We start from the raw sequence: 25591 nt of genomic DNA, 5'->3' as shown, positions 1-25591 counted from the left end.
CTTGTGTCTGACGCTACCGGAAACGCGTTGGGCCACGGGCAACGTGATCCTGCGACTGATCATCACAAGGACTTTCACAAGGACTTTCCCCTTTTCTCTATTATGTTCTGTATTGATTTGCTCTATGTCCTACTGCCCTTTTTGCTCTATGTCCTATTGTCCTGACCCCACTGAGCCATACCAACCCTATTGGCCTGCGGACCTCTGCTACGACTGGTTCGTCTTGCCAGTGGTAAGAAATGGCGTGCTCATTGGTTATTGGGAACAGGGCTTTGATGAGGTTGCCGTATTGAAACATCCCACTACCCCACTGTGGCTTCTCTTCCACACCACTGTCCAGCGCACATGGGTACTGCTCCTACGGGAAGTTGCAGAGACGGTCGAAATCTATCGAGTTCTGGACCGCTCTTGCTGTTGTGGGGGGGTAACCAACTGTCAATCGGGAGGTAGAGCACTGTACCAACCCCATCTGGTAGACCAGGTCCTAATCTTAATCCAGGTGTTGCATGGGACGGAGCCTATCTTAATGCAAATATTGCAGGGGAGGGAGCCTGAACCAGGTGCGCATTGAAATTGCTGAACAAGTGCCAGTAAATCCTGCAGCCCCACCTGTGGTTGTCGTGGTGGTTCGAGCCTCCCAAAAATCCCAGAATACTGCCTGAACTACTGGGCCTGGTAACTCCACATCTAATGCCCTTGAATGTGGTAGGGTATTCTTGTGGCTGCATAAGGGTTACCACCCCAGGCTTCAGCCTCCATAGGCCCTGGTCAGAGACCACATAGGTGACCTCCACCCAGTAGGACCAGCCTTTGAACTTTACAGAGTCTATTGCCATCCCTATAGCTCCCGAGGCCTAACAGTGTATCAGTGCCAGGCGGCCACTTTTCCCTGTGTAGAGTGGGAATGTTTTGTGTGTAGACGCTGTTCACGCCTCAGTAGGGCCAGGAGTTAGAGGCCCACATGACCTGGCCTTCGTGGGCCACCATCCCTTTGGCTTGTGGTATTACCCTTTTTGTGGTATTTCTGTGTTGGTGGTACAGTTCTTCGTTCTGGGCCACCGAACATTCCTCGAATCAGGATGTGGATCATACCCTGCCTCCTGATGGTTCTCACCTCTCAAATGGCCACAGGGTGGAAGGAAAACACCTTCCTGAATATGACAACAGCTGTAGCTAAGAGCCTGAACAGGTCTGAGTGTTACAGGCTGATTTGTACCACAAAATTAGTCTAGATGGTGCAGGTCTCCCCAGTGTATGTAGTTGAATTAGTTCTTAGCTCCCAGGTTGGTCATGGTTAAAAGAGATTTTGCTTGTGATTTTAATTCTCTTCGTTACCGTATTACTCTTATCATGCTTTTTGCCTTGCCTTATTCAGATTGTACGCCAAATGGTAAGCCGCTCAGTTAATGCAGCAACACGTACCTATATCCTGGCTCTCTATGATATTGTACCTATAGGTCCATCAAGCGAAAATGGAGAACCGTGACCGGTCAGCATTTTCGTGATGGAAAGGGGGGAATGCAGGGGTGAAGGTCAGGATGACCAATAGAGAGCCAGGCTAAGAATCTCTGAAGCCATATTATAGAGTCATCTAAAAGCTAAAAGCACAAAGTCATTTTAGAAAGCTAAAGACTATTTCTCTTTCTCATGTTTGTCACTTTGCCACCTTTTGCAGAGGCAGCAAGCATGCAAGCTTGTGGGTGCAGCTAGCTTGCCCCTGCAGGAAGTTTGCCAGTTGAGGTTAAGCCATTTCTGAGAAACGACCCCTGACAAAGGCAAGTAGCAGGATGTTTGCTGACCGCCAGGCTCCAGATATAACGCTTAGGTGTGAAGTTGCTAAACCACAAGGACATTTCTTGGAAGCGGGGGGGTTCAGGGGCACTTCCTGGAACTAGTACAGAGGTTAAGTAGATTATAAGCCAGTAGCGCCACCTAGTGGAATAGGCAACTTGGAACCGAAAGGACACACCAAATTTATTCATTGGTTGAGCTTTAATGAATATGTATCAATGACCATAGGAAATTGTCAATCATTGGCTAAAGGGATGCCAAGGGGCTGAACTGTGCTTTGCAAAAAGATATATAAGTTGACTGCCCCAAAGGGGGGGCGGGCATTCTTCATTTTCCTGAATGCACCCTATTTGCTTTTTGTCTGACAAAAATCCAAATAAAAACTTTTTCTTTAAGAAACTTTGCTGCCTGACTTTTACATTCCTGGTCTGAATACCGATGTCCCTTTCAATGGGGAGGCTGCATTTGCAGAGGACATTTGAAGCTGACGCCCTGTTCAATTTCTTTTTTATTTTCTTCCCATCTGAGGTCTGCAGAGTAAGGAGCTTTCCTGCCTGATGTGGGGGAAGGGGTTCATTTCCCCCCCTCTATTAATCCAATTATGCATGCATTTTCACAGCTGCATAAGGTCTTGTGGGGAGAGGTTTCGTAGAATTGCAGGGTTGCAAGGGGCCCTGAGGGTCATCTAGTCCCACCCCCTGCAGTGCAGGAAACCTTTGCCGAACGTGGGGCTCAGACCCACAACCCTGGGATTAAGAGTCTCATGCTCTGCCAAATCAGACATCTAAACAGGAAAACAAGACTGAAGGTGAGGAAAAGATGATTTATTGGGACTGTTAAAAGTGTTACTGTCTCTTTAAGAAGAAGTAAGCTGCAGAGGGAATTATGGGAAAAGGAAGGAAAATGAATCTTCTCAAATTCCCCTTGAAAAACTGCCCAAGGTTCTCCTGGTGGGTAAATGTTATTTATATCAGTCACTCTGGTCTGGAGAGAAACTCCTGCTGGGCCTGAGAGGCAGATTTAGTCTCCTCAGGAGATATTTTTTTTTAAAAAAATAATAATTTTTATTGCATTTTTTCAGTCATAGACAAAAGAAGAAAAGAAGAAAAAAGAAAAAGAAGATACAAAAAAGAGATAAAAAGAATCGTCACCTTTCGACAGCTTATTTCAACTTTCTATCGAACTTCCCCACATCTCCCGCACAATGCATTCTTGACAATAAATTTATCAGCAAATTATAACCTTGTTTCATGTGTTTCTTTTGTACTTTCAATTGCAATTTAAGTTTAAATCCCTTATTATCCGTTTACTCTGAAAACAAAACATATTTTCATTTTTAACATTTAAACTTGATTCTTTCAATAATATTATCCAATTTCATAAATATTACACTCTCATTGCTGGGGCTAGCATTTCAAATTATGCGTCATTTTATAGTTCATATAATTTATAAAATTTTTGCAGATAGTTCTTAAATTTTTCCCAGTCCTCCTCCATTGCTTCTCCCAGGTCTCGGATTCTGGCGGTCATCTCGGCCAGCTCCATGTAGTCAATCAGTTGCATTTGCCACTCTTCCAGTGTGGGCAAATCTTGAGTCTTCCAATATTTGGCGATCAGGATTCTTGCTGCTGTGGTAGCATACATAAAAAACGTTCTGTCCTTCTTTAACACCTTTTGGCCCATAATGCCCAAGAGGAAGGCCTCCGGTTTCTTAGGAAAGGTGTACTTAAACACCTTTTTTAACTCATTATAAATCATTTCCCAGAAGGCCTTCACTCTTGGACAGGTCCACCAAAGGTGAAAGAATGTTCCTTCAGCCTCCTTGCACTTCCAACATTTGTTATCAGACAAATGGTATATCTTAGCAAGCTTGACTGGGGTCATGTACCATCTGTATATCATTTTCATGATGTTTTCTTTCAAGGCATTACATGCCGTAAATTTCATACCGGTGGTCCATAACCTTTCCCAGTCTTCAAACATGATATTGTAACCAATGTCTTGAGCCCACTTTATCATGGCTGATTTAACTGTCTCATCCTGTGTATTCCATTTAAGCAGCAAGTTATACATTCTCGATAATACCTTGGTCTTTGGTTCTAACAACTCTGTCTCAAGTTTCGATTTTTCCACCTGGAATCCTATTTTTTTGTCCAACTTAACAACCTCATTAATTTGGGCATAGTGAAACCAATCTTGCACCTTATCCTTTAAATTTTCAAAGCTCCGCAACCTCCAATTGTCACCAATTTTTTCTATTAATTCCCAATATTTCGGCCAGCCGGCCTCCATATTGGGTTTTTTCCACGCCTTAGCCTCCACTGGTGATAGCCACCTCGGAGTCTTACTTTCAAGTAAATCTTTGTATTTCATCCAGACCATAAAAATTGCTTTCCTGACAATATGGTTTTTGAACATTCCATGTGTTTTTGCCTTGCCGTACCACAGATACGCATGCCATCCTAACGAATTGTTAAAACCTTCCAGGTCTAGGACATCTGTATTCTCTAATAAGATCCAGTCTTTCAACCAGCAGAAGGCTGCCGCCTCATAGTATAACCTTAAGTCTGGCAGGGCAAACCCCCCTCTTTCTTTTGCATCAGTTAGTATTTTAAATTTTATTCGGGGCTTTTTGCCCTGCCAGACAAACTTTGAAATATCCCTCTGCCACTTTCCAAAACATTCCACTCTGTCCACGACCTGCAAGGTTTGAAATAAAAATAACATTTTTGGCAAAACATTCATCTTAACAGCAGCAATTCGGCCTAGCAACGAAAGCTTCAATCTCGACCAAGTTTCCAAATCTTTCTTAACTTCTGACCAACATTTCTCATAATTATCCTTAAACAAATTCAAATTTTTAGGCGTCAAGTTTACCCCCAGGTATTTCACTTTCTTAACCACAGTTAACTCTGTTTCCTTCTGAAACCCCTCTATTTCTAAAGGCGTCAAGTTTTTCCCCAAAACTTTAGTTTTTTGTTTGTTCAACTTAAATCCTGCCACCCGACCAAATTCTTGTATCAGTTCCAAAACTCTTTTTGTACTAGATTCTGGCTCCTGTAGTGTTAAAACTAAATCATCTGCAAATGCTTTCAGTTTATATTGTTTCACTCCGACCGTGATCCCCTGTATTTGCCGGTCCCTCCTAATCATGTTCAGCAAAACCTCCAGGACTGATATAAATAATAGGGGGGATAGGGGGCACCCCTGGCGTGTTCCTTTTTCAATATGGAACTCCTCTGTCACCACATTGTTCACTATCAGCTTAGCTTTTTGTTCTGAATAAATTGCTTCTATGCCATTTTCAAACCCCCGTCCCACTCCCATCCCTTCCAAGTTTTTCTTCATAAATTTCCAAGAAATATTGTCAAAGGCCTTCTCAGCATCAATAAAAATTAGCACTGCTTTAGTGTTAATATTTGTTTGCAAAAGTTCCAGAATATCAATAATATTCCTAGTATTGTCAAACAAATGCCTACCAGGGAGAAAGCCTGCTTGGTCCTTATGGATTACTTCATTTAAAACATTTTTCAATCTGCCTGCCAAAATGTCTGCAAATATTTTATAATCCACATTTAGGAGTGAGATGGGACGGTAGTTCCTAAGTTGAGTCTTTTCAGTTTCCACTTTGGGTATCAATGTGATGAAAGCTTCTTTCCACGTTTCCGGTGCCCTTCCTCCCCCCATAATCTGATTGCAAACCTCCATTAGTGGTTGAATCAAGTAGTCTTTTAGTGTCTTGTAGTACTTGGAGGTGAGCCCATCTGGGCTCTCCTCAGGAGATATTGAGGTGGGTTTCAATTCCCCCCAGATAAAAGAAAGGGAGGAGGGTCTCTCCAGAGAACGAGGCTCCTGAGAACGTGTAGAGTTCGGCTCCTGAGTCAGCGACAGAAAAAGACACACGTCCCCCTTCATAGTCCAGAGTCACCCGGATCCTCCTGGGCTCCTCACTCAGGGACAGAGAAGAGGGAAAAGGGGATGAGTAGGCCCAGTACTCCCCTCCCGACTTCCCCACAGCCCAGATCCCTCCCTCAGGGCTAAAGACGAAGCTGCCCTTTCTCTCCACAGACTTCCTTGCAACCCCCACATCCCACCATCCCCCACTTCCCACAGTGACTTCCCAGAAATGTCTGCCTGCTGTGAATCCCTCACGTCCCAACACACAAGGCCATTGAATGAATCTCTCAGGATTGTCAGGCAGGGCTTGAGGTTTGTCTCCCAATCTCAGGCTTTTCCGATCCTTGGACAGGATGAGTTGGGGATGGGCTGTGTCTGGATCCAGAGTGACATTTGCTGTTGGGAGAAGATGAGGGAAAGAGAAGATTAGGCAGAGTCAGCAGAGAGAGAGCGAGAGATGGACATCCTAATCCAAGAAACACCCGAAAACCCAGATTCCCTTTGAGATCAAGGGGATTTATTTGCATCGCATGCTAGACTGAGACTCCTCCTTGCAGACTTTGATCAGAATAAATATCTTCTGGTTGGCTTTTAAATCAGTTTACTTCACTTTCTTATATTCAATGTGCATTGTGCCTGCCCTCCTCTCAACCCAGGCATTTTCTAAGGGGAAAAACCACCCAGGAAACCTTTTACTCAGCTCTTCTGTGTTATCTAAGAGGAAAGAGAGGAGAACTGGAGGAGGCAGGAGAGGAGAGAAGCTGCTTTCCTCAGACAATCTCTGTGGGAATTGGCCTTTGGGGATCTCTGGGTTGGGCTGGGAGATGAGAACCCCCTGTTCTAATAATAATAATAATAATAATAATAATAATAATAATAATAATAATAATAATAGGTCTGAGGGTGGTCCACAGCATAAAAATACAACACAAAACCACATATAGGCTTCCCCTCACTTTCGCATGAGTTATGTTCTGGGCCCTCATGCACAAAAGTGAAAATCGTGCTTGCTCTCCATCTCTCTCACCCACTTGGTCTCTCCTTCCTCCCAACCATCTTGAAAGTTTAGGCCTTGCCGCCAGGGAAGAGGAGGCAGGTGGCAGGGCAATTTTACAAAGGACTGCTTATTCCATGCTTCTCTTTGGGATTTCATATATACCATAAGACTAGTTCCCTTAGAGAAGGGGGGAATAACTCAAAAGGTTACCAGTTTGGGGCTGAGACAGTCATGATAGGCAAGTGTAGGGCTGCCCTATTTTGAAGAGCAATAAAGAAGACACATTGGCCAACTTCGACTTTTAACCATGGATCGCTTTGACGACTCTCATTTGAAATACCCCTACTATATGTAGGCTATAGAAGCTGTGATATATTGCTAGTAGCAATGCTCTTAACTTCCAAGAACAAAGGAATAATAATACATATTATTCCCTCACTTGCCACATGAAATATTTGGGCACATGTTCACATCTTTCTGAACGTAAGTGTGCACAGAACAATTCATTAACCTGTTGAACATCTGCATGTGGACTCTCCTTAAGGGCAGGGGGGTCTTAACTCTTGCCCTCCCGGACTCCTCCTCCAAGATCTTGTAGCTGAGCCAGCGTCCTTTTGGTTCAGCCACAAGAGAAGGGATTTTTACAGTATGTCGCTATCTTAAGATGCTGCTTTTTTGTGATTCTCTGCTGCAGATTAGCCTTAGATCTGAATCTAATGCAGGCATAGGCAACTTCGGCCCTCCGGCTGTTTTGGGACTACAACTCCCATGATCCCTAGCTAACAGGACCAGTGGTCAGGAATGATGGGAATTGTAGTGCCAAAACATCTGGAGAGCCGAGGAGGCCTATGCCTGCTCTAATGCAATATTAAAATTTACATGGGTTCCTAGAAACCAAAAAACCAAACAAAAAAAAGGGGACACTTTGCCAAATTTTAAAAATCTGCCCCGATACAAATTTTAAGAAATTTTGATCATGAAAATAGAAGACATGGCTGGGAAAAAGAGGACACATGGCAACCAGGCCTGAAAAAGGTCACATGATGGAAAAGCAACCCAACTCTCTCTAGCCAGGAATAAAACTCTTCCCTCCTCCGCCTGATCATCTATGACATCATAGAATAATAAATAATAATAATACTAATACTACTATATATTGCTCCCTTGCTTGCCACATGAAAGTATTTGGGCTCATGTTCACATCTTTGTGAACATAAGTATGCACAGAACAATTCATTAAACTGTTTAATATGTACATATGGACTCTCCTTAAGGGCAGGGGGATGTTAACTCTTGTCCTCCTGGACTCCTTCCCCAAGATCTTGTAGCTCAGCAGCGTCCTTTTAGTTCAGCCATAAGCGAAGAGATTTTGCTAGCTTAAGATGCGGCTCTCTTGTGATTCTCTGCTGCAGACTAGCTAAGCAAGGTGTCTTAGATCTGAGTCTAATACACTAGAAAAAAATTGTGTGTTCATGTAAACCAAAAAACCAAAGAAAAAACTTGGGACATTATGCCAAATTTTAAAAATCCACCCAGGGAAAAATTTTAATCATGAAAATAGAGGATGTGACAGGAAAAAGAGGACATATGGCAACTAGGCCTGAAAAAGGTCACATGATGGAAAAGCAACCCGACTCTCTCTAGGCAGGAATAAAACTCTTCCCTCCTCCCCCTGATCCTTCTGGGCAGTTTCTCTCCCCTCCGTGGGCACCTTCAAGTCCACCCTCTCTGCCTTTGTGGTACAGTGGTGCCTCGCAAGACGAACATAATCCGTTCCACGAGTCTCTTCGTCTAGCGGTTTTTTCGTCTTGCGAAGCAACCCTATTAGCGGCTTAGCGGATTAGCGCTATCAGCGGTTTAGCGGCTAAGCGGCTAAAAGGCTATTAGCGGCTTAGAAAAAGGGGGGGGAATCGGAAAAAATCGCAAGATGTTTTCGTCTTGTGAAGCAAGCCCATAGGGAAATTTGTCTTGCGAAGCGCATCGAAAAACGGAAAACCCTTTCGTCTAGCCGGTTTTTCGTCTTGCGAGGCATTCGTCTTGCGGGGCACCACTGTACAAACAGCAGGGCTAGAGTCTAGCTGTGGATGGTTCTCAGCATACAGAAGAGACTCTTGACCCCCCATGAAACACTAGTCCCCCCCCTCCTGTGAACTGGGGTCTCCGTGTGGAATTTACCTCTCTGGAGACTTCTGAGTGACTGAACGTCTGAGGAAGCAAAAAGAGAGGCTTAATGGTCTACACTGCAATAGTTCAAAGAAAATCTTTTTACAAAACATCACCATAACATAGCACCTGTTGTTTCCTTATTTCAAGCAAAAGATGACATCATACAACAAGTAATTGAAAGACAACAACTGTAGGCCAAAGAATTAAAACAACTAACGTGTTTAGCTATTATTCCTGCATTGCAGGGGGTTGGACTAAATCAGGGGTCAGCAAACTTTTTCAGCAGGGGGCCGGTCCATGGTCCTCAGACCTTGTGGGGGCCGGACTATACAGTGGTACCTCGGGTTAAGTACTTAATTCGTTCTGGAGGTCCGTTCTTAACCTGAAACTGTTCTTAACCTGAAGCACCACTTTAGCTAATGGGGCCTCCCGCTGCCGCCGTGCCACCAAAGCACAATTTCTGTTCCCATCCTGAAGCAAAGTTCTTAACCCGAGGTAATATTTCTGGGTTAGCGGAGTCTGTAACCTGAAGCATCTGTAACCTGAAGCGTTTGTAACCCAAGGTACCACTGTATTTTGGGGAAAAAATAAACAAAATCCTATGCTCCACAAATAACCCAGAGAGGCATTTTAAATAAAAGGACACATTCTACTCATGTAAAAACACGCTGATTCCCGGACAGTCCGCAGGTGGGATTTAGAAGAAGATTGGGCCGGATCCAGCCCCCAGGCCTTAGTTTGCCTACCCATGGACTAGATGACCCTTGGGATCCTTTCAAACTCTACTATTCCATGATTCCATGGGGAAATCAGAAATGGTAAACCATACTAGAAAATGGTGGAATACAATCATTCAAAATCCACGAATGAAATGGGAATCTGTACTGAATGGCTGGAGGAAGGTTAACATCTGCGCCAAGTGAACTGGTGGGAAAAAGCTGTTGAAACCGGAATTTTCAAGTATACTGACAAACCAGATTGCAGAGGAAGAATCGGCAGAGCTTTACCCTGTGCTTCCAAGGGTCTCATGCAATGGGAAGTTCTCCCTCATGGAATGGGGCTGATCTCATAAGAACAGTGGGAAGTCTCAGGAGATGGGGATGGCTGATGAGGTTGAAACTGAGGAGGAGGCAGCTCAGGCCTTGCTCTGCTGCTGGGAGACCAGACTGGGCAGGAGGTGGAGGAGGGACTGGGTGCTTGCGGGTGCCCTTTTTAACACACTTCACAAGGGGGAAATCCAAGCAAATGTCAAGAAGCCTCAAAAGAACCTCTCCAGATTGTGTGGAGGGAAAACAAAATGCAAGGGAGGTTCCCTATACATGAGAACCAGAAACCATGGACACTGGACTGACCCTGCAGGATTTTCCCTAAGGGTTTTGTAGGATATTGTAAGGCTCTGAGGCTTTCCCCCACAATTGAGCAGTATATACATTTTATGAAAGAAAGCAAAATCTGTAAAATGGAGGGTGAAACCAGGATACTAGTCTATAGGCAGCAATGGAAATCAGACTGGTGTTCAGGTTCTTTGCAGGGACAAGCTCAGCCCCCAATCCAAGCCTTCAACCTCCCTCCCAGCTCATTCATGGGACAGACAAAGAACCCAAACACCACTAGAGGACTGTTTCCCAGAGTGACGCCAGTGATGGGGGTCCCAAAGTCTGCAGAACAGACGGTTCAACATCCATGAAATATCAGTCTCCATCCCTCCTGTCAAATTGTTCCTCCCTTGGAAATATACCTTTCTGAAGCTGTTTTCTGTATAACACAGCATCTGAGGAAGCAAAAAGATATAAAGTGTAAGGGCAACACTCTTCCACCTGAGATAAATCTCCATACAAAAGTAACACTTCATAATGTGACATCCTTAGACACAAAGTGTAGACACAAAGTCAGAAAAGCTAAAGCACAGAATGAACTCAGGCTTGCTAGAGAGGTTAAAAGCAACAAAAAAGGCTTTTATGGGTATGTTCGTAGCAAAAGGAAGAACAAAAAAACAGTGGGGTCACTCAGAGGAGGAGATGGTGAAATGCAAACAGGGGACACAGAAAGGCTGAACTCCTCAATGCCTTCTTTGCCTCAGTCTTCTCCGATAAAGAAAACAATGCCCGACCTGAAGAATTTGGAGCAAATGATTCAGCAAAGGAAACACAGCCCAGAATAACTAAGGAGATAGTACAAGAATACTTGGCTAGTTTAGATGTATTCAAGTCTCCAGGGCCAGATGAACTGCATCCAAGAGTATTAAAAGAACTGGCAGATGTGATCTCAGAACCACTGGCAGTCATCTTTGAGAATTCCTGGAGAACAGGCGAAGTCCCGGCAGACTGGAGGAGGGCAAATGTTGTCCCTATTTTCAAAAAGGGGAAAAGAGAGGACCCAAATAATTACCGCCCAGTCAGTCTGACATCAATACCAGGGAAGATTCTGGAGCAGATCATTAAGCAAACAGTCTGTGAGCACCTAGAAAGGAATGCTGTGATCACCAATAGTCAGCATGGATTTCTGAAAAATAAGTCATGTCAGACTAACCTGATCTCGTTTTTTGACAGAATCACAAGCCTGGTAGATGAAGGGAACTCAGTGGATATAGCCTACCTTGATTTCAGTAAGGCATTTGACAAGGTGCCCCATGATATTCTTGTAAAGAAGCTGGTAAAATGCGGTCTTGACTATGCTACCACTCAGTGGATTTGTAACTGGCTGACTGACCGAACCCAAAGGGTGCTTATCAATGGTTCCTCTTCATCCTGGAGAAGAGTGACTAGTGGGGTGCCACAGGGTTCTGTCTTGGGCCCAGTCTTATTCAACATCTTTATCAACGACTTGGATGATGGACTCAAGGGCATCCTGATCAAATTTGCAGATGATACCAAACTGGAAGGGGTGGCTAACACCCCAGAGGATAGGATCACACTTCAAAACGACCTTGACAGATTAGAAAACTGGGCCAAAACAAACAAGATGAATTTTAACAGGGAGAAATGTAAAGTATTGCACTTGGGCAAAAAAAATGAGAGGCACAAATACAAGATGGGGGACACCTGGCTTGAGAGCAGTACATGTGAAAAGGATCTAGGAGTCTTGGTTGACCACAAACTTGTCATCAGCAAACAGTGTGACGCGGCAGCTAAAAAAGCCAATGCAATTCTGGGCCTCATCAATAGGAGTATAGCATCTAGATCAAGGGAAGTAATAGTGCCACTGTATTCTGCTCTGGTCAGACCTCACCTGGAGTACTGTGTCCAGTTCTGGGCACCACAATTCAAGAAGGACACTGACAAACTGGAACGTGTCCAGAGGAGGGCAACCAAAATGGTCAAAGGCCTGGAAACGATGCCTTATGAGGAACGGCTAAGGGAGCTGGGCATGTTTAGCTTGGAGAAGAGGAGGTTAAGGGGTGATATGATAGCCATGTTCAAATATATAAAAGGATGTCACATAGAGGAGGGAGAAAGGTTGTTTTCTGCTGCTCCAGAGAAGCGGACACGGAGCAATGGAGCCAAACTACAAGAAAGAAGATTCCACCTAAACATTAGGAAGAACTTCCTGACAGTAAGAGCTGTTTGACAGTGGAATTTGCTGCCAAGGAGTGTGGTGGAGTCTCCTTCATTGGAGGTCTTTAAGCAGAGGCTTGACAACCATATGTCAGGAGTGCTCTGATGGTGTTTCCTGCTTGGCAGGGGGTTGGACTCGATGGCCCTTGTGGTCTCTTCCAACTCTTTGATTCTATGATTCTATGATTCTAACAATTCAAAATCCACAAATGAAATGGGGATCTGTACTGGAGGGCTGGAAGAAGGTTAACACCTGCACCAAGTAATCTGGTGGGGAAAAGCTGTTGAAACCGCAATTTACAAGCATGCTGACAAATCAGATTGCAGAGGAAGAATCGGCAGAGCTTTACCCTGTAATTCCAAGGGTCTCGTGCAATGGGAAGTCGTCTCTCATGGAATGGGGCTGATCTCATAAGAACAGTGGGAAGTCTCAGGAGATATGGACGGCTGATGAGGTTGAAATTGAGGAGGAGGCAGCTCAGGCCTTGCTCTGCTGCTGGGAGACCAGACTGGGCAGGAGGTGGAGGAGGGACTGGGTGCTTGTGGGTGCCCTTTTTAACACACTTCACGAGGGGGAAATCCAAGCAAATCTAGAGAAGCCTCAAAAGAACTTCTCCAGATTGTGTGGAGGGAAAACAAAATGGAAGGGAGATTCCTTATACATGAGAACGCGACAAGATGGACATTGGACTGACCCTGCAGGATCCTCCTTAAGGGCTTTTGTAAGATATTGTAAGGCTCTGAGGATTTCCCCTACAAACAAGCAGCATACAGATTTTAGGAAAGAAATCGAGGGTGAAACCAGGATACTAGTCTATAGGCAGGAATGGAACTCAGACTGGTGCTCAGGTTGTTTGCAGGGACAAGCTCAGCCCCCAATCCAAGCCTTCAACCTCCCTCCCAGTTCATTCATGGGACATAGAAAGAACCCAAACCCCCTAGAGGACTGTTTCCCAGAGTGACGCCATTGATGGGGGTCCCAAAGTCTGCAGAAGGGAAGGTTCAACACCCATGAAATATCAGTCCCCATCCCTCCTGTCAAATTGTTCCTCCCCTGGAAATATACCTTTCTGAAGCTGTTTTCTGTATAACACAGCATCTGAGGAAGCAAAAAGATATAAAGTGTAAGCGCAACACTCTTCCACCTGAGATAAATCTCCATACAAAAGTAACACTTCATAATGTGGCATCCTTGAATTGACTCCATTCAGAGCAGGAGAACCTCCCAAAGGACAACCCCAGATTGTGTAGACAGGTAACCAAAAGGAAAAGGAGGTTCCGTATAATTGAAAACAGATACACTCTGGTTCAGGCTTCCTTTACAGGATCAAAGTCACAATATACATGGGCTGTTCTGTGAGACAGGAAATGAAGGCTGGAGCACCAAGAAGGAAGGTATCCTGGGGTTACTCAATTCCATGCAGTAAGAGCCTGGCATGTTCAGTTCTGAAGAAATAATAGAATTCCCAGTGTGAAATCCTGGCAGCCAATTTTAATTACCTTTCCATTGTTTCATTGTATCCTCCACAAGGTGATTTAGATCACAGGATTCCAAGATCCTGTTCCTCAGTTCTGGAGGGAAAGGCAGTGGGTTCTCTGGACTCTCTCTTTCCTCATACCTGGTGAAAAGAAAAACAATGAATGGCCCCATTGTGGCACCGTCTTCCTAACTATTGCAGGAGATCTCAATAACATGAACAAAGTTGAAGTTTATTTCCCAACAGGTAATTCAACGTGATCTGTTGACACCCACCTCCAAGCCCCGGCCAATGGCTTCGTAAGGATGCTAAACAGCACAAGGGACAAGAGGCAACCCTGTGCGACATCACCGGAGGGCCCCCATGGCTTCAAACTCTGCTGCCCCATAACAACTTTCTGGGAAGGTCCCAGGACGTAAGGGCCAAACCCCTGAAATGGAGTGCCTGCAATCCTTCCCTCCCCGAGCCTCTCCAGAGGAAAGAAGAAGAAGAAGAAGAAGAAGAAGAAGAAGAAGAAGAGAGTTTGGATTTGATATCCCGCTTTATTACTACCCTAAGGAGTCTCAGGGCGGCTAACATTCTCCTTTCCCTTCCTCCCCCACAACAAACACTCTGTGAGGTGAGTGGGGCTGAGAGACTTCAGAGAAGTGTGACTGGCCCAAGGTCACCCAGCAGCTGCAGGTGGAGGAGCGGAGACGCGAACCCGGTTCCCCAGATTACGAGTCCACCGCTCTTAACCACTACACCACACTGGCTAGTTAGTGATGTCCAAAGCTGCCAAGCGGTCAAGGAGAGCAACCTCCACCCTCCCTGCACCCCCTCTCTCACACAGGAAGTGCGCAACCCCATGCCCCATGGGACTCTCCCTCCAGAGGCATCAAACAACCTGACTTTCACCCCCCACTCAAGACCACCTTCAGCCTCTCACGCTGGAAACGCTCCCAAGAAAAAGAACCCACCCATTCTACACCAACAGACCTTCCCTCCCTCAGTGCCTCAAAGGGGCTGAGTTACCAGAGTTGGGGGGCTTCCAGTGGGACATGGAAAGATACTGGTACGTCCTAAGCTGTTCCCAGGGATCTTTGGCACTTTCTCTTCTACATATTTGAAATTACCAGAGTTAATGAACAGAAGGTGGAAGAGAAAGAAAAGAGCCCCCATCCCTGTGTGAAGTGATGTGGGGAGGGACGGAGGAGGCAGTTGACCTTGAACCTTGGAGGGAGAATCGGGGGCTACAAGTTCAGAAGAGGAGGCCCTGCTTTTACCTGTGAGGTGCTCCAGGGAGTGAGTCCTCCAGTCTCCCCCCTGCAGCCCCTGGAGGGCCATGTCTGAGGTTCCTGCATCCTGGAATCATGGAGTGATGCTAATGGAAATGAGCCAGATCCACTTACCTCTGCAAGGTCCTTCTCACATCCTAGAGGGGAAAAGAGAAGGGAATTCACTGCACACCACAGGCCAGACTAGGAAGACCCCCTCAGACCCTGGCCCTCAGATGTCAGTCTGCCTGGCACATGGCAAGGTTGTGGGCAGTGATGGCGGAATCAGCCAGTTTTGGTTTCTCACACTTTTATTTTTCCAGTCTGAAATTATTAATTTTTCCAGTATCAAGTTCTCCACATTTCCACATCTGTTTACAATTATTATTTTTTAAATCCTTATGAAAATCCACCAGCATTTTAGGGAAATTTAATATTTGTGGGTTCAGGAGAAGATTCCACCCCATCTCTTGTCTTAGATTATAATTTATTAATTTTAATCCCGTTTGCATTGTGCAATTCAGACTTAAGGAAGCCTACAGGATAGTCCTACCAGGGAACTTTCCCAAGTTATCTTCCGCAGAAGTCCCCAAATTTCAAATTCTACTTTCCAACTGGAAATTTAAAAAGCACCTGCAGCATAAAATGCCTCCAAAGGGGTAATAAAATAGCTCCGTGTTTCTTTGGGCTCCTCCACACTTCTGCTTTTCCTGTGCCCAGAAAACACGGGTCCAAGTGGTTTTGCCTTTGCCCAGCCACTTTCCCTCAGGAAAAACCTATTCCTTAGTTCAACATCTAAGCAAACGTCAATCTGGATAAAACCTGGCTGATGTTTGCTCTCATTCAGCAGTAAAGAGACGGTTTTCCTGGAGGGACAAGCAGCAGTCTGGATGAGTCCCTCTGTCTTACTCTTTGGTCACTGTGACTGAGCACCATTTTGGGCCGATCTGTATCCATTGTGAAGGGGATCAACCAAGAAGTTGTGGAGGGAACAGGAAGAGAAGCTTGGTCAAGAGACTGCCTCATGTCAGAAGGAGGCCTGAATCCTTGATGAAGCCCAGCCCAGGGCAGGAAGGCAGCATTGCCAAGAAGAAGGAATTTGGAGACAAATCATCAGCAAAGAACAGAAAACCACCTCCTGTTCCATCAAGAACACAGAAGAATATCTAGTCTGCATTCAGGTGAGTTAAGCATCCCAGGTCTCTTGGGTCTTCCTGTCCATTACATACCTGACTGGAGGCTCCATCATCTGAACCCCTGCACTCCTTGCATACATGAAAGAGACACATGAAGGATTGGAGGCAGCCTTTTCCTGGAGCCTTGGGCTGTTCCTGCCACCGTCTTACCTGCAGGAGTTCACTTGCTGGCTGCTGACTCTTCTCCTCCATCTCCTGGATGATCCTCTCAAGAGAGGAGAGTTTCCTGGAGAGTCTGGCCAGCTGCTCATCCCTTCTCCCTGCAATCTCCTTCTCCACCTCTTCCACATGATTCAGCAGACCTTTTTCTTGTTCTTCCAGGAACTGGCGCAGTTCTCTGAACTTCTCCACAATCTTCAGCCTCTCTGTTTCTGTTAATTTCTGCAAGAAAAGAGGAGGTCTGAGTGTGTTTGGTCCTTAGCCTCAAAACAGCAGAAAGAAAATTATGAGAATTCCACAGGGAGGACACTTCTGATTTTTCATAAACATGAAACCTTCAGTGGCTAAAGAAGTAAACCTTTATTTTGAGGGGAGGCCCTCCCCATTGCTGTTTCTGTTGACTTCTATTTTGCAGACGGATACAGCCTAAAGGAAGGAGCTCTTTTTTCCTAGCCATGGATTTTCGCTGCATGTTTTGGGGCATGGCATAACCAGAGTTCACAGTTGTTCAGAGAACCTCCAGGGACATAAAACACCCCTCAATTTAGGCTGGAGCGATATAGGTGTAGGAAGGAACAGAAACAGAAACAGAGGAGTAGGAAGACAAAGTGCAGAGTTCATCCCCATAGCTCCCCTGTTTTCTTTAAAGGTTTTAAAAAGCCTGAGTTTCCTAAAAATGAACAAGAGAGCACATTTAGAATTCAGTTCTTTAGTAATATTTATGGTAAATCAGGATTTGGATTAATTTGCTTCCACCCTTTCAGCTCACAAGTCCTCAGGCTTCTTCTTGACTGCTATTCTCATAATAAACGATAAGGGGAAATAAACTCAATTTAGCGGCATTCAAAGGTGAACTTACCTAATTCGCTATTGCTGAAAAAATATGGAGACCAAAACAGAGCTTTAAAATTCTGATATTTTCAAGCTTGACCCAGCCAGGTAATATTCACAAAAAATGTATTTATGAGGGTAAAATACAGATCAAAATATTTATACAAGGAGGTAGCTACCCTAACATCTGATTCATTTTCAGAACAATAAATTAATAAACAGACTGATATGAGAAATGAGGAGAAGCTGAAACAAGCAGATTTCCCCATCCCTCCTCAGTCCTGACTCAATTCTTCTTCTTCTTCTTTATTGAATTTATATATTGCCCTATACCTGGAGGTCTCAAGTGCTTGTTCCCTGTCTAGTAACAACAAAGACACTTACCAGGAGGTCTTTGCTTTCCTTGTCCAGATCTGCTTGATGGGCCAAAATTTCCTCTCTCTCTTTCCTCAGAATCTCCAGGTGGCGACAGATCTCTCCCTAAAGACAAAAGGAAAAATTCAGCTTTGATTGAGACACACAGAGAAATTAAAATCATAATGGCTTCTTGCACCCAGTGGCCTTGCTAGAATAGCAAAGTAATTTACTGGTGGAAATAAAAGTACAGTGGTACCTCGCAAGACGAATGCCTTGCAAGACGGAAAACTCGCAAAACGAAAGGGTTTTTGGTTTTTTGAGGTGCTTCGCAAGACAATTTTCCCTATGGGCTTGCTTCGCAAGACAGAAACGTCTTGCAAGTTTGTTTCCTTTTTCTTAAAACCGTTAATACAGTTGCGACTTGACTTCGAGGAGCAACTCATAACACGCGGTGTGGTAGCCTTTTTTGAGGTTTTTGAAGACTTTGGTGATTTTTGAAGCTTTTCCAAAACTTTTCCGACACCGTGCTTCGCAGGACGAAAAAAAGCGCAAGACGAAAAAACTCGCGGAACGAATTAATTTCGTCTTGCGAGGCACCACTGTACAGAGGTTTTCAGCCTTTTTGGGTCCACGGCTCCATGGATCAACTACCCTGTGGGGCTCAGGATCCCAGTTAGGTCCCCCCTTGCTTGCAGAGCTGGCAGCCCCTCACCTTTTCTCAAACACCCTCCCTTGTGGAGTGGTCTCTCAGCCTCCTCTCCCTTCCTTGGGGGTCCCAGCCTGACTTCTCACCTTGAGGTCTCAGGGAGAAGTGGGAAGAGGAGGAGGAAGCTAAGGCAGGATCCAACCTGGGATGCATCAGTCTAGCCTCAAAGAGGTCAGCCCAAGAGGCGAGAGATGCAGGGATAGACCAGAGCGTCTCAAAATTTGGGGTGGGAGGAGATATTCAGCCCCCCCCACTGAAACATCATTGCAAAGGCTCCACGGCACCCCCAGAATAAGCCACCAGTAGGTGCTTCCACTCCCCACTCCCAAATCTGCTTCCAGCAGATACTTGGGGGGTGGGATCCTGCACCATCTGGTCAATTCCTGGCTAACAGCCCCCCCCAAAAAAAAAATGCTGATCCCTTGCTGTTCTCTGTTTTGCAGGGCATTGAGGAGGCATCCTGGTAACCAAAGGAGACATGTGCTTAGTTGTCTATGTGCAATTTACATTTGTACTCTTCTAAATATGTACAAAGCAACCTTTCTGGGGGATGTGGATGAGGTCAACCCTTTCTCTCCCTGCCAAGGTCCCAGTTCAAATCTTTGAAGCTGATGTGAGTATTTCAAGATCCCCTTGTCCCCCTGGCAGAGAGAAAGACTTCAACTCCCCCCTCCGGCCACCCCAGGATCCCTCAGGCTTCCCCTGGGCTGCTTCCAAGGCGATAAACAACGACCAATCAATGCCATGTCTACTCTCGACTTCAGAACTAAAAAGAAAACATCCCAAGAAGAATCCACAACTATTTATTTCTCCCCCTCCAGATCCAGGGATCTCCTACCTTGTATTCCTCGAAAGCCTCCTTCAGAGGAATCACCTTGTGATTTTCATGTTCCTTTGACTTGTCGCACACCAGGCAGATGGGGGCTTCGTGGACTTTGCAGAAGAGCTTCAGGGGCTCCTGGTGATCCTCGCAGACTCCTCCTTTCCCTCCTTCCTCCTTTCCCTCTTGAAGGCTGAGATTCTTCACTATTTCCGCCACATTAGCCAGTTGCCGGTTGGAGACGAGGCTCCTTCTCTGGACTCTTTCTCTGCACTGGGGGCAGGAAGCCTCCGCCTCCGATTCCCCCCAGAACAGGACCAGGCAGGATCGGCAGAAGTTGTGCCCACACTCTGGGATGGTCACTGGATCCTTGAAGTAATCCAGGCAGATGGAGCAAGTGGCTTCATCACGGAGATTCTGGATGTGACCCCCTGCAGCAGCCATGGCTCCCTCGCACTGAAGACCCGAGTTAAGTTTCACTTTTTCAGTTTTCAGCTACTGGGAGTTTCCCTTCCTGGAAATGACTCGGTGATCACGTGATCTTTGTTTTTTAAACAAAACATGTCTCCAGATCTTTGTAGTTGCTGAATGTTTTCTCAAGAAGCAGACAATGCTTTTGGATTGCTTCCCATGCTTTTGATTACGCACAAACACACACGTACCTAGTAAGTTGTGCTATTCATACTGCAACATTTTTCATTCATAGGCTTCCTTGTCATTTTTGAATTGGAGAAAATCTGCCTCTGCCCTAAATGGACAGGAGTTCTGATTTAGGAAGCGGGACTTGATTCCGCGAAGAGAACTCCTAAAAGTCTGGTTGCTAGTTCTAACTTTATCCCTTTTTAGCATGCTGGCAAAGAACTTCAGATTGGAACAGACGCTTTCAGCCTTGCCCACCTGGTGCCCTCTGTTTGCTGAAGACTACAGCTCCCATCATCCCTGGCCAGGACACTGCAGATATGGTTGGGAAGACCTTGCAGAGCCACTGCCAGTCAGTGGAGGCAAGACTGACCTCGATGGACCTGGCAGAAGGCACCATCTGCATGGTGGCAGCCCAGTTATGGCGTTCCTTCCCTAGATATGAATGCCTGGTATGACTTGGCTATTATTATTAATCAATATTACTACACAGTGTAAAGTCTTCCTATATTCCTAATAAAGTGTGGTGCCTTCCAATGGCTGAAAAACCTGGAGGGCTTTAACAGGGGATTAGATACAATTCCTGGAGGATAATACTTTGGTAGGGGGCTCGGGTGGCGCTGTGGGTTAAACCACAGGGTCTAGGGCTTGCCGATCAGAAGGTTGGCAGTTCGAATCCCCGCAATGGGGTGAGCTCCCGTTGCTCAGTCCCTGCTCCTGCCAACCTAGCAGTTCAAAAGCACACTAAAGTGCAAGTAGATAAATAGGTACCGCTCTGGCGGGAAGGTAAACGGCGTTTCCGTGCGCTGCTCTGGTTGGCCAGAAGCGGCTTAGTCATGCTGGCCACATGACCCAGAAGCTGTACGCCGGCTCCCTCGGCCAACAAAGTGAGATGAGCGCCGCAACCCCAGAGTCGGCCATGACTGGACCTAATGGTCAGGGGTCCCTTTTCCTTTACCTGAAGACTTTGGATGGTTATATGCTCTGCCTCTGTGGCTGGAAGCAGTAATCCTCCTGAATAGCAGCTGCTGGAGCCTCCAGGAGGGGCGCTTGTTCCCAGGTCCTGCTTAGGGGGTTTCCCACACACATAATGTTTAAAAAATGTTTTTGGTTTCACCTGCAGGTAAAAGGAGAGAGCTCAAGACGGAGATTTCCCACCAAGGGAAGCTGTGCCAGAGGGAATATCCCTAAGGAACATTCCTTTGTTAGCTGAGATTGCAGAGCAAAAGCGTGAGTCCAAAGGACACCAGGGAGCAAATGAACACAGCCATCACCCAGGAGTCCAGTTCCCTTTAGTGAAAGCCCAGTGCACTTTGGAGCAGAAAAGCCCTTCTCCTCAAATCCTGGGAGGAACGGCCAGCACAGTTTGCCTCTGGAGAGGCTGAATGCCGAAGAACATCCTCATGAATGCTCCATGTGTGGGGAGAGCTTCCAGCGAGGATCCGCCCTGACTGAGCACCAGAGGATCTACATGGGAGAGGAAGCGTATGAATAGTCTGAGGACGAGAAATCCTTTCCCCAGTGAGAGATCCCATGGAAGAGAAACCACACAAGTGCTCCCACATATCAGACGACACAGCGATTCTTCCAACAGCTCTTGTTTATTCACAGACCCAGAACAGAACTTAACTGAAGGGTTCAGCCAATCTGCTTATGCAAAGCTCAACTACAAAGCAACAGTAACAACTTTCTGCAACTATCCAATCACTGAACGTCACTTTCAATTCCTTATTTGCATATGTGGACCTGAGTGAAAACTATTTGCAGTATCCCCCTGCTGGCCCAGGGTGAGAACTTCAGTACATAACAAAAAGCGTGAGTCCAAAGGACACCAGGGAGCAAATGAACGCAGCCATCACCCAGAAGTCCAGTTCCCTTTAGTGGAAGCCCAGTGCACTTTGGAGCAGAAAAGCCCTTCTCCTCAAATCCTGGGAGGAACGGCCAGCACAGTTTGCGTCTGGGGAGGCTGAATGCCGAAGAACATCCTCATGAATGCTCCATGTGTGGAGAGAGCTTCCAGCGAGGATCCGCCCTGGCTGAGCAGCAGAGGATGCACATGGGAGAGGAAGCGTACGAATGGTCTGAGGGCGAGAAGCCCTTTCCCCAGTGAGAGATCTGGGTGAGTGGTAGATGGCAAATCTACCATTTGCCTGATAACAAGTGTTGGAAATGTAAAGAGACTGAAGGTACTTTCTATCACCTTTGGTGGACATGCCCGAAGATTAAGGCTTTCTGGGAAATGATATACAATGAAATGAAAAAGGTACTTAAATGTACTTTCCCTAAAAAACCAGAGGCCTTCCTCTTGGGCATCGTCGGCCAATTGGTGTCAAAGAAGGACAGAACTTTCTTTATGTATGCTACAACAGCAGCAAGAATACTTATCGCAAAGTATTGGAAGACACAAGATCTACCCACTCTGGAAGAATGGCAGATGAAAGTGATGGACTATATGACACTGGCTGAGATGACTGGCAGAATCCGTGATCAGGGAAAAGAGACGGCGGAAGAAGAATGGAAGAAATTTAAAATTTACCTTAAGGACTACTATAAACTTGATGAATGTTAGAATGTCGAGGTTTTCAGAAAGAAAGGGTTACAGTGATATAAGATTAGACTAAAGGAAAGATTAAGACGAAAGAGGTTGAAAAAAAAATATTTAGAAGTTGCTAAAAAAGTATGGACATTGGGATGCAGAAAGGGGGGGTATGGCGGAGTCCCGGAAAAGAGGTTTATGAAAAAATGTCATGAAATTATGCGTGTTTGTATGTCTTTTTGTGTTTGTTTGTTTTAAAAAACTTTGTAAAACCAATAAAAAAATTTATTAAAAAAAAAAGAGAGAGATCTGGGTGAGCCATCAGAGAGGTCTCATGGAAGAGAAACCACACAAGTGCTCCCATTGTGGGGAAAGCTTCAGCCAGAGGACCAATTTGGAGAGTCACCTGCAAACCCACACGGGAGAGAGGCCTCACGAATTCCTGGACCGGAGAGATACGTTACTCAAACACCGGAGAACCCACACAGGGGGGAAGCCACACAAGTGCCATAATTATGGGAGAAACTTCAACCACCCAAGCAACTTAATTGAACATCGGAAGACACTCACAGGGGAGAAACCCCACCGAGTGTGGGGCAAGTTTCCATCATCCTTGTAGGTTGATTGACTATCACAACATCCACACAGGAGAGAAGCCTCACAAATGCCCTGAGTGCAGGAAAACCTTTTCTCCGTGAGATACGCTGATCAAAGACCAAAGGACCCACGCAGAGGAGAAACCTTATGAATGCCCCGAGTGTGGAAAAAGCTTCATTCAGAAGAAGGGATTAATCGGACACCAGATAATTCATTTAGGGAATACGTCCAGCTAATATTATTGAAAAGTGCCACATTCCACAGAAAAAAAGAGGGGGAATTGTTGGTTACATCCTGATTTGCAGTGGAGAACACACACCTTATCTAGGTCACAAGACATAGGCGGGTGGCCAGTTGTTGTTGTTAATTCAAGGAAGTTCTCTGTTGAGGCTTCCTGCCCCAGGAGGGGACAAACAAAACTGCCCACCACCTGCTCTGGTCCCAACGATGGATGGAGGCAGGGAGACAGAGACACATTATATCCACATTGCAGATTCTCATAGCACTAGAAGTTGTGGCCCCCAAACAAAGCTGAATGTTGGGAGATCCAGGACAGAAAAAAGCATTTCGTTGTGGAGCGTGTAAATGAACTATGGGACTCACTGCCACTGGAGGCAGAGATGGCAGCCAACTTAAAATCATGGAATTGCAGAGCTGAACAATACAACCAGGGTCACCAAGTCCATATATCTGCAGTGCAGGAATCCTTTGCCCAACGTGGTGCTCAAGCCAGTGACCCTTAGATTAAGGCTATCATGCTCCACCCATTGAGCTGGGGACAAATTCATGGAGCACTAGGCTGTGAAGCACAATGGCTCTGCTCTGCCTCCACAGTCCAGAGGCAGAAGGCTTCTAAATCTCAGGTGCTGGAAACTGCAGGGGGGGGAGGCTGGTTTTGCTCTCTGGTTCTGCTGGCAGGTGTCCCACAGGCGTTTGGGTGGCCCCTCTTGGGCGCTGGACCAAATGGGCCACTTTTGTGTCCTTCCATGGGGTGAGTGGAAACTCACAGGGAAACGTATGATGACACACAAACATCGCCAACATCATATAGGGGGTGGAGCAAGGGGAGGTGGCCCTCAGGCAGGTGGGGGGGCGGCAAAGGTGTCTTTATTTTGACATGTGCCACCACCCCATGGGAAATGCAGGAAAAGGATATCAGGCTGCACCGGTCAGAAGTCGGTGGCCCTGATAGTGGAGCCAGGGAGAGTCCGGCCTGATCTTTGAGGGGTCAATTCCACAGGCATTTGTTTTTCTAGCTCTTAGTATCCCAGGAGAGAAATCAGATGCAGCTTTTGCTGAAAAGACCCTCCTTGGGGGAGCATTGTGTATTTCGGGTGGGGCTGAGGAACACGGGGAAGGTGCCCTGCGTAATGTATAGGGCAGCCCAGCCCATGGGGCCCCCTCCGGAAGCTGCCGGACTGCAGCTCCCATCCTCTCTGACCCCTGGTCATGCTGGATGGGTCAGAGGGGAGTTGAGTCCAGCATTATCCAGAGGACACCCCATTTGATGCCCCCGATAGACAGAGTCCAGCCTGTAAATACGGAACGTTAATGCATCAACCCTAAACACATATAACTGGGCCGAAGCCCCACTCAATGCAATGAGCTTTATTTCTGACAACGTGTCGAGATGGGGAGGCTGTATTTGCAGAGGGCATTTGAAGCTGACGCCCTGTTCAATTTCTTTTTTAGTTTCTTCCCATCTGAGGTCTGCAGAGTAAGGAGCTTTCCTGCCTGATGTGGGGGATGGGGTTCATTTTTTAGTCCTCTATTTATCCAATTATGCATGCATTTTCACAGCTGCATAAGGTCTTGTGGAGAGAGGAAGGTTTCGTAGAATCGCAGAGTTGCAAGTGTCCCTGAGGGCCATCTAGTCCCACCCCCCGCAGTGCAGGAAACCTTTGCCAAACGTGGGGCTCAACCCACAACTCTGGGATTAAGAGTCTCATGCTCAGACATCTCAAAAGGAAAACAAGACTGAAGGTGAGGAAAAGATGATTTATTGGGACTGTTAAAAGTGTGACTGTCTCTTTAAGAAGAAGTAAGCTGCAGAGGGAATTCTGGGGAAAGAAAGGAAAATGCAAAGCAACCCATTTTTATTTTGTTACTTCCCTTGATTTTGACTTTTATGCATCCTTTCAAAGGTCCCCTTGAAAAACTGTCCAATATTCTCTTGGTGGGTACTACTATTATTTTATCACCTCTGCCAAGTTTTAAGTATTGAGATTATTGATCCACTATATGACTATTGATTCAAAATCCTAAAATGTATTTTATGTAATTGACTTTTTATTTCTATTCTTTGTATATCGTATTGTTGTTTTATTGCTATGGCCGATGGCTGACGCAAATAAAGATTCATTCATTCATTCATTCATTCTTGGTGGGTAATCCAATTATGCATGCATTTTCACAGCTGCATAAGATCTTGTGGGGAGAGGAAGGTTTCGTAGAATCACAGAATTGTGAGGTACCCTGAGGGTCATCTAGTCCCACCCCCTGCAGTGCAGGAAACCTTTGCTGAACGTGAGGCTCAACCCACAACCCTGGGATTAAGAGTCTCATGCTCTGCCAAATCAGACATCTCAAAAGGAAAACAACAAGACTGAAG

General features: G+C 45.8%; 1 protein-coding gene across 1 annotated transcript; it reads right to left on the bottom strand.

Annotated features, from left to right (window-relative positions):
* Window positions 1-5566: 5566 nt before the first annotated feature.
* Window positions 5567-19725, bottom strand: LOC308581238 (zinc finger protein RFP-like; the record flags this gene model as incomplete). Its single annotated transcript, XM_081183768.1, has 7 exons — window positions 19227-19725; window positions 17710-17805; window positions 16486-16716; window positions 15275-15297; window positions 13906-14024; window positions 10590-10622; window positions 5567-6084 (listed from the first exon to the last, which is right to left on the bottom strand). Exons 1-7 carry the CDS (start codon window positions 19650-19652, stop codon window positions 5567-5569), a joined length of 1446 nt encoding a protein of 481 aa, XP_081039894.1. The 5' UTR covers window positions 19653-19725.
* Between the last annotated feature and the right edge of the window lie 5866 nt (window positions 19726-25591).

The sequence above is a fragment of the Podarcis bocagei genome, assembly GCF_964188305.1.
Source record: "Podarcis bocagei genome assembly, chromosome: 2".
Lineage (NCBI taxonomy): Eukaryota > Metazoa > Chordata > Lepidosauria > Squamata > Lacertidae > Podarcis > Podarcis bocagei.
The sequence above is the reverse complement of the archived record's forward strand: the minus strand, read 5'-3'. Positions and strand labels throughout refer to the sequence as shown.